At 42.7% G+C, this 15,065-nt stretch overlaps 1 protein-coding gene across 2 annotated transcripts in view; it reads left to right on the top strand.

The window, feature by feature from the left end:
- The window catches only part of pitpnm3 (PITPNM family member 3), a 58,716-nt gene that overhangs the window by 13,420 nt on the left and 30,231 nt on the right, over positions 1-15,065 (top strand). For both annotated transcript variants that reach the window (XM_029000578.1, XM_029000579.1), the window contains exon 3: positions 7,776-7,880. In XM_029000578.1, the coding sequence (XP_028856411.1) occupies positions 7,776-7,880 (105 nt within the window). The remainder of the gene's footprint in view (positions 1-7,775; positions 7,881-15,065) is intronic.

Below are 15,065 nucleotides of genomic sequence, written 5' to 3'. Positions count from 1 at the left end.
GAATTTAAAATAAAAACATTTAAGTTTAACAGTGCAATTTCCAATCCCTGATCAGTTATTATCAAATTGTTCACCGTGGGACATGGTTTATGATGTTCAATGTAATACCAGTAATCTAAAATGTCACAAATCCTGGTTATTACTGGTTACAGTTTGGTTTGTGGGTTCATCTATTGTGCCAGCCATATCTACATGCCACATTGCAAGTGATACAGTAATTAGTCAATGTTCATTTTATACCTTGTCGGACTGGATCTGGATTTAGAAATGCCTCGGTTTCTACGGTCCCGGGCTTTTTAGGATATGTAGATCCTTTTTATTTAAATTAAAGCACATAGATTCTATTCCTCCCTATGCAGTAAAATTCAGATAAAAGAGACTTACGGTCACAGATCCACATCCGAGCAAAGGTATCACGTCGGGATCACCATTTGTAAAAAAGACCATGTGGTGTTCGACACAGGAATGTTACACTTCCCCCTGCAGACATCTGTTATGCAAGACAAAGCAGGCTCCTGCGATGTCCATTCTTACAGTATGTATTAGGGCTGCGATAACGGATCAATTAAGTCAGCAACGAATTTCATAATCGATTACTGAAAAAAAGCATACATGTGTATGTTTTTTGTGTTAGTCCATTTTCATTTTATTTTATTATTGCTATAAAAGCGCAAGGAAGATTTTTGTTCTGTTCTTTAATGAAGGGCTGCTTTTCTTGTTTTTTTTTTTTAACAGATATGATTAATAAAAAAAACAGACAGATTAATCGATTATTAAAATAATTGTTAATTGCAGTATGTACCCTAGTATGTATGTATACACACATACACACACACACACACACACACACACACACACACATAAACATATATATATATACTGTGGAGGAAATAATTATTTGACCCCTTGCTAATTTTGTAAGTTTGTCCAATGACAAAGAAATGAAAAGTCTCAGAACAGTATCATTTTAATGGTAGGTTTATTTTAACAGTGACAGATAGCACATCAAAAGGAAAATTGAAAAAATAACTTAATAAAAGATAGAAACTGATTTGCAGTTCATTGAGTGAAATAAGTATTTGAACCCCTACCAAGTATTAAGAGTTCTGGCTCCCACAGAGTGGTTAGACACGCCTACTCAATTAGTCCCCCTCATTAATGACACCTGTCTTAACTAGTCACCTGTATAAAAGACACCTGTCCACAGAATCATTTAATCAGGCAGACTCCAAACTCTCCAACATGGGAAAGACCAAAGAGCTGTCCAAGGATGTCAGAGACAAAATTGTAGACCTGCACAAGGCTGGAATGGGATACAAAACCTTTTGCAAGAAGCTGGGAGAGAAGGTGACAACTATTGCTGCAATTGTTCGAAAATGGAAGGAGCACAAAATGACCATCAATCGACCTCGGTCTGGGGCTCCACGCAAGATCTCACCTCGTGAGGTCTCAATGATTCTGAAAAAGGTGAGAAATCATCCTAGAACTACACGGGAGGAGTTAGTTAATGTAGCTGGCACCACAGTCATCAAGAAAACCATTGGAAACTCATTACACCGCAATGGATTAAAACCCTGCAGTGCTCGCAAGGTCCCCCTGCTCAAGAAGGCACATGTGCAGGCCCGTCTGAAGTTTGCCAATGAACACCTGAGAGTGACTGGGAGAAGGTGCTGTGGTCAGATGCGACCAGAATTGAGCTCTTTGGCAGTAACTGAGCTCGCCGTGTTTGGAGGAAGAAAAATGCTGCCTATGACCCCCAAAACACCGTCCCCACTGTCAAGCATGGAGGTGGAACCATTTTGCTTTGGGGGGTGTTTTTCTGCTAAGGACACAGGACAACTTCACCGCATCAACGGGAAAATGGACGGAGCCATGTATCATAAAATCCTGAGCGACAACCTCTGCCAGGAAATTGAAAATGGGTCGTGGATGGGTGTTCCAGCACGACAACGACCCAAAACATACAGCAAAGGCAACAAAGGAGTGGCTCAAGAAGAAGCACATTAAGGTCATGGAGTGGCTTAGTCACTCCAGTGGTTCAAATACTTATTTCACTCAATGAAATGCAAATCAGTCTCTATCTTTTATTTAAAGTTATTTTTTCAATTTTCCTTTTGATGTGCTATCTGTCACTGTTAAAATAAACCTTCTGTTCTGAGACTTTTCATTTCTTCGTCATTGGACAAACTTACAAAATCAGAGAGGGGTCAAATAATTATTTCCTCCACTGTATGTCTCCTCCACACATGTATATATGTGTGTGTGGAGGAGATGGACAGTGCGCTACACCTTGGTGTGTTAAAAGGAGGGGGTTCAAATCATCCAGAATATGAGAGCTGTCTGAAATTATTACACTCCAAATTATTAAACTGAAGGACACCTCCAACATACAGATGACTAGCAAGCAGACGCTTCTTGTTTTTGTTTATATGTATATTTCTGTAAATCCAGAAGCCACAAATGCTGTGACATTAGCTGTGCACACGTGACATCATGCCAGGCTGTGAGAGTCGGCATACGGCCCTCGCTGTTCGACGTGATGAAGTGGCAGCCCAGTTCAAAGCCCCGTCAGTCCAATTATGGCAAATTCCAGCAAAACGTTTGTACCGTCATGAAAAGGGCTTTCGCTCTGACAGAGGGCTCGTTGGCCCAACCCTGGCCTGGAGTAAATACCCCCTTCCGTACCTGCTTCACGTCGTCGTGCGCGTGACAGGGCTGCAATCATGTCATTCCCTGTCCCTTTGTACCGCCGGCTGTGCCTGCCGTATATGAATGTGATATTTATGCCCACTTACCCTCACAATGCGTCCCTGAAGAGCAGCTTCGCTCGGTGCTGCCTTTTTATTTTTACGGAGATGGATTGCAGCAATACTCTGGAAAGGCGGGACAGGCTCTCTCTTCTTGGAATACCAGGAAGCCTTTCAGCCTTGTTGTTTTTTTCCCGGATCTGGGCACTTCGCTGGCGGAGAAATGGCGCATTGTGTCCACTGTTGTGCATGCAAATTTCATTACGGCTGAATCCGCCCGAGGCTTAATCAAGCATATGCCCGCCGCTGTCAGGGAATTTGCACTGACACGTTGACAGATCTGTGGTGCTTTTTTTAATCCAGATTTGTCATCAGATGCCGTGAATTTGAATAATGAGGTGGATCTGGTGGGCTGCACCTAACCGGATAATATTTACAGATCAATTTGAGCAGGACGCTGTGATTTAAAGCTGCAATAAATTGCCACTAGAGGTACATTTCCATCCCTCTTATTTTGCTACAGCGGTCGTTCATTGCGTTCCCATTATTAATACATTAGCTGATGTTGATGTTAGAGTGCACGGCGCCTGAGTTGTGAAATTTATGCAGCTATTTTGGTCGTATTGATTTTTCAATGGCAAATCTGCCCCTGAGGTGCTGTTGCTGGTGGGATATTGGTCTGTGAGTGCAATCTTTAAAGTTTTCCGCCTGTCTCCACCACCAGTGGAATAATGAAGGAAATGTGCTTTAAAAGATTGCTTGCCCTTGACCCCTGGTTTTGCATGACTTTGCCGGCGCTATAACACACTGTGATTATTGATAAATAGCATTTTCAAATAGATGAACAAATAGCAAATGTTAATATGTATTCAGTGTCATAAGAGGAATCACCACTAGATGGAGCTGCTTGGTTGTGAATGCATAAATGACTTGTAAGGTCATCGGTGTTGCATAATTGTAAGGCCTAGCTACATCACCCTCTTTTGGGATCTGAAAGCTATTATCCGCCTATTAGACAATGGCTGAGTGCATTGGAAAGTGCATATCTAAGTAAGTATGGACACACCTACTCATTGGAGGCTAAGGAGGCTATGATGGAGGCAGACTTGAGGACGCAAACTGAGGTCCCCTAGAGCGAGATACCGTCCTCGCACAGTGCTCGCCGGCCACCTTTCATGGCTGCCCACTGCTTGCTGTGACACATTTCGGTGTTGTGCTGTTCTGCAGTGTTTCACATGACAAAAAGAAACACTTTTAAGGAAGCGGAATCATAAGGTTGCCGATCAGGGACAATCTGACAATCTGACAATCACTTCGCTTTCACTTCACTTTAGATTGCTACCATCCTTGATCTGTTGTGACCATTCGTCAAACTTGGAATGTTCTTGATGGAACAGAGGATGCCTCTAGGGGAATTTGTGATGCTGAACTGGTCTTCTGGCTGTGGGACCTGAAGATTTCTCATAGACGCTTGTGACTCGTTTATTTATCTTATTGCATGTTTAGATTATTAAACAGTTACCCTGAATTCATTTCTCATGAATGTTGCCTTGATTAAGCTGCTTATAACATTCACTTGTTCACAGAACCTGGCTTTGTTTACAACACTACAAGGCCAGTTTTGTGTGTGTGTGAGAGAGAGACAGTGCTGTTTTGTATGCCTTTTGCGGAATATTAATGCAGCATTAGTGAACATGTATTCACAATTAATAAATCTGTTTTCGTTTTGTTCACCTTCCTGCCTGGACTCTCAGGGTTCCATTAAAATTAGACCGGCGGAGGATTTTACTTTGGTCATAATTAGCTGCTGTAGAAGTGCTGAAGGAGCCAAAGGAAATTCTCTTCTTTTCGGTTCAGAAGTGGAATATTTTACTACTGCAGCGATGTGATGTTGTGCTAAATGAGAAACCAGAAATTGGGTGGCATTGAAGGGCGTGGCTGAACCTAAGGGGACAAGGCAAACACACAGCCAGTACATTTCTCTCCTCGGTTATTTGGGCCTTGAGCTAAAAATGACTAATTTTGCTCCTGTGTCTATAAGAGCTTCTTTGATTTCTGTTAGTTTTGAAGTTCATGAAAGCCTCTGCTGTGCCTTTCTCAACTCGCACTTTTACCGTCCCCTGCAGTTATAGCAGCACTCTGGCGAGCTGTTATTATAGAGGCAGTGTTTTTTCCAGAAAACACAATAAAGCATCACTCTAAAAGAAAATGTGAAAATATGAATGACAGCTGAAAGAATTGTAAATTTCTCCCTGCAGGCAGAAGCAGTATTTTTTTTTTCTTGCAGACTGGTTGGTTCGCGCTCCATTTATTTCCCTCTCCTTCTTTCTCTCCACCCACTCATCTTCTTTTTCAGCTCCATACATTTGGAGTCTCCTCAAGTTTTTCCTTTTCTCCAGTTTGTCCTTTAAGCTCATGTCCTTCCTTCTGTTTCTCACTTTTCCTCTCGCAATTCGATTCGCACTGCTCTTTCCCCCTCCTTTCAGAGTGCCATCTTCTCTTTGTCTGCCTCTCGTCTCTAAAGTTAATCAATTTCATATTTCCGGAGTTTCAAGGGCTTCACACTGTCTGAAGTCTGCCTGTTTTCATGCTGTTCCTTTGGTTGTTTGGTCACCTGCGATAATATTTTTAAACCACATTTTCTCTGTTTCTTTCATCTCTAATTCAGCTCGTTGAATGTCGATCTGGAACTTGGGATCTGGTACTTTTAATATTCACAGCAAATGTTTTGATTCTGAATTCAGTTATTGAATAAGATGGGAAAAGAGCTGTTTGTGGTGGTGGATGTACTGTGACAACACGGCAATGTTGTGATGGCCAGGTGCCGCTGGGGTCACCCCGCTGGCACCAGTTCACCGGGTCCTGATCACTCACTGCTGTTGCACCTGTGCTCCTGCATTAGATGTCTTGTGTATGCCATGTGTTTTTGGCCATTGTGCCTTTTTACTTTTCTGTGTTTCTTTTTCTGTCTCACCCTTTTGGTTGAGCGTTTGCACCCCTCCCTACTCAAACCACCTTGGCATGACTGACGTATACTACCACAACCTCAATAATTCCACGTTTGATGTCCTGGTCGTCCATCTTTTTTTTTTTTACAGGTCTGATCTAATCTTGATCTGTGGAAAATCACCTTGAAATGAAAATGAATTTCCTATTTGGAGGATTCTGAAAAGCGTATCTGTGAGGTACCGTGGTGTAGTTATGCGGGTTAGTGGCGATATTGTCCAGTACGTGTCTGTGTTTGTTGGGGCTTGTCTCCGGCGCTCGTCCTCCTTCTCTGAAACAATGGCTCCAGGCAGTTCCGGGAATCACACAATCAGTCGCGCTTTACCGAGGACCTGAGATGAATTTCTCAACACCTTCACCTCACCGAGCTTTAGTGTGGTTGCAGTTCATCAGGCGATAACAGACAAAATGAGACACTTTTAATATCATCTCCGGAATAACACTTTTCCTAATGAGCTCTTGGCTCTGCCTTCACATCGTCGCATGAGACACATGTTCCACTCGAAATGTACTTTCAAGTGTTCAACCATCACGCAGTAAATTAGTGCCGACAATATAATGAATCCATTACGGCTCTGGAAAATTACGGCAATCGGAGGATCAGTTGTGAAGGTTGGGCTGGAGTGAAGAGTGGCAGCGATAAAATAGTCCTAATCTGGGTTTTTCAGTCTAGCCTGGGTTCTGTAGAACCTTCTAGTTTCTTTAACGTCTCTTCAGCTCTGTCCAGGTGGAGATCAGTGATTGGGGTTCTTCATTCACCAAGGAGTTTACAGTCGTTCTGTAGAGATGCAGTGATGAGGAGTGACTTCCCAGGGAAGTCATTGAAAGTCAGGGCATCTTCAAACCAGCCGGTCTTCTGTTGGTGTTCCTGGTTACCCACCACAAGTGGGGAGTGACAACCAGAAATAGGGAGGCAGCGTGACGGCCATGAAATGGTTAATAACAGTATTGTATTGAATTGAAAGTAGAAATGTCACCGGGGTGTCATCTCGTGGCATCCATAGAGACCTTGTTTGATGAGGGAGAGACGTTCCAGAACTCGAGATCGTCCACCACCCGACGCCATGCCACATTTTGACAGTGTTCGTATCAAACCAATGCAGACGCCTCAGGGGTTGGGCCGCCTCTAACATCCCGGCGTTCTTATTAACCTTTTCATGGACAAAAAGGTCATCTGTCACTCACTCATCGCTTGCTTTGATGTGAGGGCAGCAGGTCCCGCTGTAATCAGGCTTGTGCTGGCCGGGGTGGATTATCAGGCCCCTGCATTTAATTGCCATAATTGATTTTGGAGTGAATAGGGGCGAGTCTTTGTATGAATGTGATTCACCAACACCTACATGAAGTTTGTCATAGACCACGTTCTGTCTATCAGCAGGATGATGCACCATGCCAAGAATTTGTTTGGGAAGAGTTGAAGGATGGGCTAATGTCTTCTGCTAACATCTTGGTAGAGTTTCCTTGTGCTGTGTAGGCCCCCTCTCTGTCTCCCTCTCTGTCTCCCTTCTATATCAGCTCTGAAATAGTCTGTTTCTGTGCCACGGCCCAACACATCGGCTGGGGACAGATTCTGATTGGCTGCCGGGACGCTGCTCTGCTTATATGCAGGTGGAATGTGTGGTACATGCGTGTCACAACCCCTTGTTGACAGGGGCTCAGGCTGCCAGTCTTCATCATCCAATCTCTGTAGTCCCTCTAAACCAGTAACGTTTCTGCAGAACGCTTAATTGCATATCAATTGAAATACCAATAAACCGTCTCAAAAAGTGCACTTGAACACCAGGACTGTTATTTGGGATTCATCCCAGAGTTCATCTGAGAATTTTTCATTTGACAAAATGAATCATTAACTGTTTCCACAGGTTATTTTATCTATTCTAATTGGCAAGAATATGGATGTTCACACCACAATGTTAGTTTATTTCATGATTGTATAGGTCCCAGGCATTACTTATTGTGAGGTTGAAATTAAAGTGTGTATTGCTGATGATCTGTGTCTTTTCCCTGTGTTCTGGTGTGCAGAGGTGCTGGAGGGGAAGACGGCCATGCTGCTGGGTATGAGTCAGTGGAACTCGAATGACCTTGTGGAGCAGATAGAGACCCTGGGACACATTGAGGAGGCTCAGGGTAAGAACACGCCTTCACTTCCGAAAGCCCTCCAGCGTTTTTGTTGTGCCTCTCACAATAGACTCCAAACTGAATTACTGGTGTGCGTCCTTATTGATCGGTTCTCTGCTGTTATCTGATCTATTTCTGTCAGTGAGCCACAGTCCTGCTTTCCCTCCATCTCGCAAGGACACTTTTTTTTTTTCATTTGGCTCCACAATATTATGGCCGGGCAAAAAAAATGCACTTAATTTTCAGTATAACTGAATATTTTAAAATGCTCGATTGGCTGAGCTACATTAAATACATAATAATCATATGGCGGTGACCACTGCTCACTTGTAACACCTTCGGCATAAATGCGCCGATACGCGTTACTAGGCAACCGTTTTGTTATTGACCTTTTAGCCTGTCAGCCCAACATCGTTCTACATCGATTCAAGTTTGATAAGCTTTTTTTGTGTTGTAACCCCTAAATACAGTAATATACTAGCAGTGTGTGATATACAATTTATTCCATTAATGACTTTTGATTATATTTTTAATGCTGTACATAAATAATAGTTTTATTGTTTCACTGTGATGCTCTCAGAACAGTTTTTACAGGGGTTTTATCCACAGCGAATTTTATTTGTGCGATTTAAAATATTTTGGGAAAAAAGGGGCATGCTGTGCACTGAGGGTAGTGAGATGCTACAAAGCTCCTTGGGTTTTGGGGAGGATTTTGTGCGTGGTGATCTGGTCTGAGGCCTGCCTCCCTATCCAGGCAGCGGAGAAGTCGGTTTAATGGGGAAACATCCCTGCAGTGCTCCACATTGTCCATTTAGGGCATTGACTTATCCACTGCATTATTTATTCTTGTTTGAGTCCCCAGAGGGAAGAGAAGCTATTTCTCCTCTGGACGGAACACCGGGGAGCCAAAAAAGCACAGAACACACAGTTGACTTGACACAGCAATAAATAAGCGATCAGCATTTCACGACTCACCTGTCTGGAAAACTGCTCATATTCATTTTTGCAGATGTGTGAAAAACCTTTCAAACATTTATTTTTTTTTTTGTTTTTTGGGGCTTCTCAGCTGACTGTGGTCTCAGGAGTGGCTCGTTTTAGTGTCTGTGGGCAGAGACCTTTTTACCCTCTCACCACTGTGCAGGGCCATGAGAGAGGCCAGCGCTGTTGACCCGGGGTAATGGAAGTGAAATGTAAGCAGTGGATGGGAAGCAGTACGTTACTCTTGGAGATAGGACGAGAACTCAAAGCTCCGATTTCTGATTAAAGACCAGGTCAAAAAAATAAATAAAAATGTTAACCTTTGGTACTTTCATTAAGCAGTCTTTAGATTAAAAAAGATAAAAATGTGTCTTTTGGGGTCAGTCCTTTTAATGCATCTATAATCAGGAAAAGCATTTTTCTTATAGACATGAATAAATTGTGTACACAGTGTCATGTAAGGAATTACCACTAAGTGCCAATAAGGTGCCAATTATTCCAGACAAAAAAACCTAATAGACATTTTGATTATGACATTCTTATCAAAGAAACAAATTCTCATTAATGTGGCTTTGACCTTAAAAATGGTGCATGTAGAAAACAATGGAGTTTGAATGGCGGCCCACTGCAGTGGCCATGATGCATGGCATGGTTAATAACAGAATCATGTTGGATTGAGAGTGGAAATGTCACCGGGGTGTCATCGCGTGGCATCCGTCGAGACCTTGTTTGATGAGAGCTCAAGAGTGTCCACCACCCGACGTCATGCCACATTTTCACAGTGTTCGAATCAAACCAGTTCAGACGCCTCAGAGGTTAGGCCGCCTATTAAATGAAAAGGTCAGCTGTCACTCACTCATCACTTGCTTTGATGTGAGGGCAGCAGGTTCTGCTGTAGTGCTGGCCGGGGTCGATTATCAGGCCCTGTGAACTTAATTGCCATAATTGATTTTGGAGTGAAAATGGATGAGCCTATTTTACAAGTCTTTGTATGAATTCTTACACACACCTGCATATTTCTTTAGATTTGTGGCGATTTAGAGTAAAAGCTTTGTAATTCCTGTGTTATTATTATGTAACTGACACTTTCTTTGCTATAGGATAATGTATACAGTATCAGTATACAGTACTTTTCTAGACTTTTCTATGCACATTTTACTATATGATATGTATATGTAATATGTTGGGTTAGTGGTGGTCTAGCGGTTAAGGAGGTGGAAGGTTGCAGGTATCACGCTGGTTTGACATGGTGAAGCAGATGATCTGGAATGATGGCTGGACATCACGATGAAGAAGGACACCAAACAGGGGTTTAATACATGATGAACAAGACCGGGGGAGACATCCAGTAAAATGTAACAATGCCCCAATGGTGAACAGACACGAACAGGGCAGCTTTATACCATGAGACACAGGTGAAAACGATCAGGAAACATTACACAGGACGAACATGAAACTCCAGTCCGGATCCCGGAGTAACCCCTTCCTGGATCATGACAGCAGGTTCGAATCCACCAGCCGTCAAGGTGCCACTTTAGGTGCCACTGAGCAAGGTACCGTCCCCACACACTGCCCACGGCTCACAATTGGTGATGGGTAAAATACAGAGGCTATATCACATATGACAAATAATCACTTTCACTTCTAACTGGATGCCCAAAAAACAAGGTGCTCACCAGTAATCAAAATACAGGTGCAGAGTGCAGAATTTACTTTACTTTACTTTACTTTACTTTACTTTACTTTATTTAGCAGACGCTTTTATCCAAAGCGACTTACAAGAGGAAGACACCAGCAATTCTCGTTTGATTTCTATAGAATATTGAGTTTACAAACTAAGAGCCCTGATAAGGCTCAGACTTGTCAATGAAGAGCATACTCAGAGATTGTTAGGTGCTAGATGAAGAAAAATTATAATGTATTTATACATTTTTGTATTGTTTGTGCAATGTGTTAGATTTGTCTGTAATATTTTTTGAACAAGAGGGTTTTCACCTGCTTCTTAAAAGTGGTGATAGTCTCGGCTAGTCGTGTGGAGGAGGGCAGGTTGTTCCACCAGCCAGGGACAACAACGGAGAACAGAGATGATTGGAATCGGAGACCCCGTGAAGAAGGAATTTTTAGTCTCCTTTCGTTTGCAGATCTGAGAGAGCGTGCAGGGGTGTAGCTAGGTAGTAGTGTGTTGATGTAGGAGGGCGCAGTTCCATTTACAGCCCTGTAGGCAGCATCAAGGATTTGAACTCAATGCGAGCAGCTACCGGGAGCCAGTGGAGGGAGGTAAGAAGAGGTGTAACATGGGTGTATTTTGGCTGGGAATTATTAGGCAAATGAGTATTTTGTCCACATCATCCTCTTCATGCATGTTGTCTTACTCCAAGCTGTATAGGCTCGAAAGCATACTATCAATTAAGCATATTAGGTGATGTGCATCTCTGTAATGAGAAGGGGTGTGGTCTAATGACATCAACACCCTATATCAAGTGTGCATAATTATTAGGCAACTTCCTTTCCTTTGGCAAAATGGGTCAAAAGAAGGACTTGACAGACTCAGAAAAGTAAAAAATGGTGAGATATCTTGCAGAGGGATGTAGCACTCATTGCAAAGCTTCTGAAGCGTGATCATCGAACAATCAAGCGTTTCATTCAAAATAGTCAACAGGGTCGTAAGAAGCGTGTGGAACCAAAATAACTGCCCATGAACTGAGAAAAGTCAAGCGTGCAGCTGCCAAGATGCCACTTGCCACCAATTTGGCCATATTTCAGAGCAGCAACGACACTGGAGTGCCCAAAAGCACAAGGTGTGCAATACTCAGAGACATGGCCAAGGTAAGAAAGGCTGAAAGACGACCACCATTGAACAAGACACACAAGCTGAAATATCTCAAGACTGATTTTTCTAAGGTTTTATGGACTGATGAAATGAGAGTGAGGCTGGATTGGTAAAGGGCAGAGAGCTCCAGTCCGACTCAGACGCCAGCAAGGTGGAGGTGGAGTACTGGTTTGGGCTGGTATCATCAAAGATGAGCTTGTGGGGCCTTTTCGGGTTGAGGATGGAGTCAAGCTCAACTCCCAGTCCTACTGCCCGTTTTTGGAAGACACCTTCTTCAAGCAGTGGTACAGGAAGAAGTCTGCGTCCTTCAAGAAAAACATGATTTTCATGCAGGACCATGCTCCATCACACGCGTCCAAGTACTCCACAGCGTGGCTGGCAAGAAAGGGTATAAAAGAAGAAAAACTTATGACATGGCCTCCTTGATCTGAATCCCATTGAGAACCTGTGGTCCATCATCAAATGTGAGATTTAGAAGGAGGGAAAACAGTACACCTCTCTGAACAGTGTCTGGGAGGCTGTGGTTGCTGCTGCACGCAATGTTGCAAAGAAAGGTGGCTATATTGGTCGCTGATTTGTTTTTGTTTTGTTTTTGAATGTCAGAAATGTATATTTGTGAATGTGGAGATGTTATATTGGTTTCACTGGTAAAAATAAATAATTGAAATGGGTATATATTTGTTTTTTGTTAAGTTGCCTAATAATTATGCACAGTAATAGTCACCTGCACACACAGATATCCCCCTAAAATAGCTAAAAATAAAAACAAACTAAAAACTACTTCCAAAAACATTCAGCTTTGATATTAATGAGTTTTTTGGGTTCATTGAGAACATGGTTGTTGTTCAATAATAAAATTATTCCTCAAAAATACAACTTGCCTAATAATTCTGCACTCCCTGTATTGATATTTACACTGGATAAGTAAGTGTTCTTATTTTGTACACAGATAGTTTAGGCGTATGGTACACAGTACTCAATGTTTTCACACTATACCGAAGGACACTGTAAGATGACATATTCTCGTGTTAGTACTTGTGGGGACCAAGAAAATGTCATCAGTTTATCAGAATTTTATGTCTTCCAGTCATTGACCACACACACAGACATCATCTGCCAACATACTTGTAATTGACACCAGTGTGTGTTTGAATGAAACTGTGTTTGCGTATGTTGCATCTGTGTTACCATGAGACAGTTTTCAGTCGGAGACAGTGAGCGATTACCGCCGACTCACACAGGACCGCTCCGCAGTCTAATGAAGTGTATCTAGAAGGTGTCAGCCCCCCTGGCGACGGCACCAAAAGCTCCGACTGCAGAGCCTAGGACGGGTTTCTGCCGCATTGCTTATCCACTTAATTACCATTCAATTAGTGCCTTTGCCTAATCGTTTAGATTGCAGTGATCAGTTCTCCAAGGACGTGTCCCTGTGGTGCTGTCTGCGCGTCAATCTGGCATCTGCTTTGTTTATGGGGACCCATTTGAGAAAGTCCCAACTTCCATTTTGGAGATGCAGGTACCGGACATTTACTGTCCCAATCCCAAATCCTGCTGGCCGAAGTGCCTCACTTGGTTCTAGTGGGCTGACCCTCCTGCACCCCTATTTTGACATTTCTGTAATGAAGCCCTAATGACAGGGACTGCTTCGCTCACAGACCTGCCTTGTACACCTCTGCAGTAAAAAATGCATTCAACCTGTGGGCATGGCTGCTCGCCGTGACTCAACTGGCAGCTTGAATCCCCTCTCCCTTTCATCTCAGCGCTTTCACTCCACTAATGATCCAGAAAAAGTTTTGGGGGAATGTTTCTTTAATGCATTCATTACATTACTGTGTTTTTTGCCATGTCGTAGCTCTCCCTCTTCAGCCAATGCTAACAGAATTGATAATGTGGAATATTTGCCCATAAAGAAGCCAGAAACATGAAACCGGGCATTATTATCCCCTTATTGTTCAAACACAATTATATATAATTAAGTAAAGGAGGCCACTTCTTCAGGGTGCATTTTCTCTTTAATTCCTATAATCATCTTAAGTTAAAAAAAAGCCCTTCAATCTAATTAGGAAACCAACTTCCTTGAGCAAAATTTTATTGTAATTGATGCATTTGAGTCCGTGAGATCCATTCCTGTCTGACTTTGGTGGCATATTTCAGACATGGTCACGGGCGTGGAAGAGCCTTCAGCCCGACTCATAACTATTCTGCCCACAAAATGTACCTATCGGCATATCTAACACAATGCAGCTTGCAGGCCTAATCTCCTCCACACACTGATTCCCATTTAATTACCTTTTTCCCCCCTTTCCTCTCTTTCCGGGTAACACAATGCCTCAAGTATGAAATGCTGATGGAGGATGATTCCTCCTCGGTGTGAGTTTGTGTGAAGGTGTTTGAAAGAGCATGAGGAGAGCCCGGGTAGTAAAAGGAGGTGACTGTGTGTATGTGTGGGTGCATGCGTGTTTGTGTGTGTCTGTGTGTGTGCGTGTCTGATTATGTGGTACAGTAGTTGCTGATAAGCTCGGCACAGGTTGGTGCTGGTAGGATCCACGGTGCGAGTACCTGCATGTTTACCATGTGACTGTCCCTCGTCACACACAGTACAGGATCGGGGAGATTGGTGTGAGCCTCTGACAGGCTGGCTTTTACTGTGGCCTGTCCAAAACCAGTGGGAACATCCTCCTGACAAGTTTGTGTGTGTGTGTGTGTGTGTGTGTGTATGTGCGTGTGAGGACCTGAGCCACAGGTTCAAACCAGACACAATACACACTACCGAACCAATAGTGTTATAGCTGCTTTTTTCTTGGTCACAGAGGTTAAATTTATAGCCTGTTTAAAAAAAATAATTGTTATAATATACATGCTTTCTGCTTCAAATTTTTTGGAAGGGGTGGAGAAACCCTTAAACAGCACAAATTCATTTACAGAAGATGAAACATTCAGAGATATCCATAGAAACACAGATCTGCAGAAACACATAATTTATTAAGCATCTAATCTGCTTTTTAGTTTTTGCAGATGAGTGGATGGCTTGTGTGTTTTGGATTTTTTTATTTAAATTTTAGCATTGCAAATGATAAGTGTTGGTGTTGTGAGCCCAACATCTTGAGATGTTTTCTTATTAAATGCATATGCATGTTTCCATCTGCGTTGTAATGTCACTGGGTGACATCACTTTGACAACCATCTGTCATGCCGCCTTCGAAACCTTGTTAAAAATGCAAGATAATTTTTCACAAAGACATGCAGAAGTGAATGAAATAAAAATCAAGAGAACTGTGAAGCTTTTCTGTTTTGCCCAAGAGTGTCATTCTAACGCTAGTAATTAAGAGATCGTTCAGGAACCGTTTCCACCACTAGACTGGATATTTTGCATCATTGGTTGGTTA

The sequence above is a fragment of the Denticeps clupeoides genome, chromosome 13 (assembly GCF_900700375.1).
Source record: "Denticeps clupeoides chromosome 13, fDenClu1.1, whole genome shotgun sequence".
Lineage (NCBI taxonomy): Eukaryota > Metazoa > Chordata > Actinopteri > Clupeiformes > Denticipitidae > Denticeps > Denticeps clupeoides.
The sequence above is the reverse complement of the archived record's forward strand: the minus strand, read 5'-3'. Positions and strand labels throughout refer to the sequence as shown.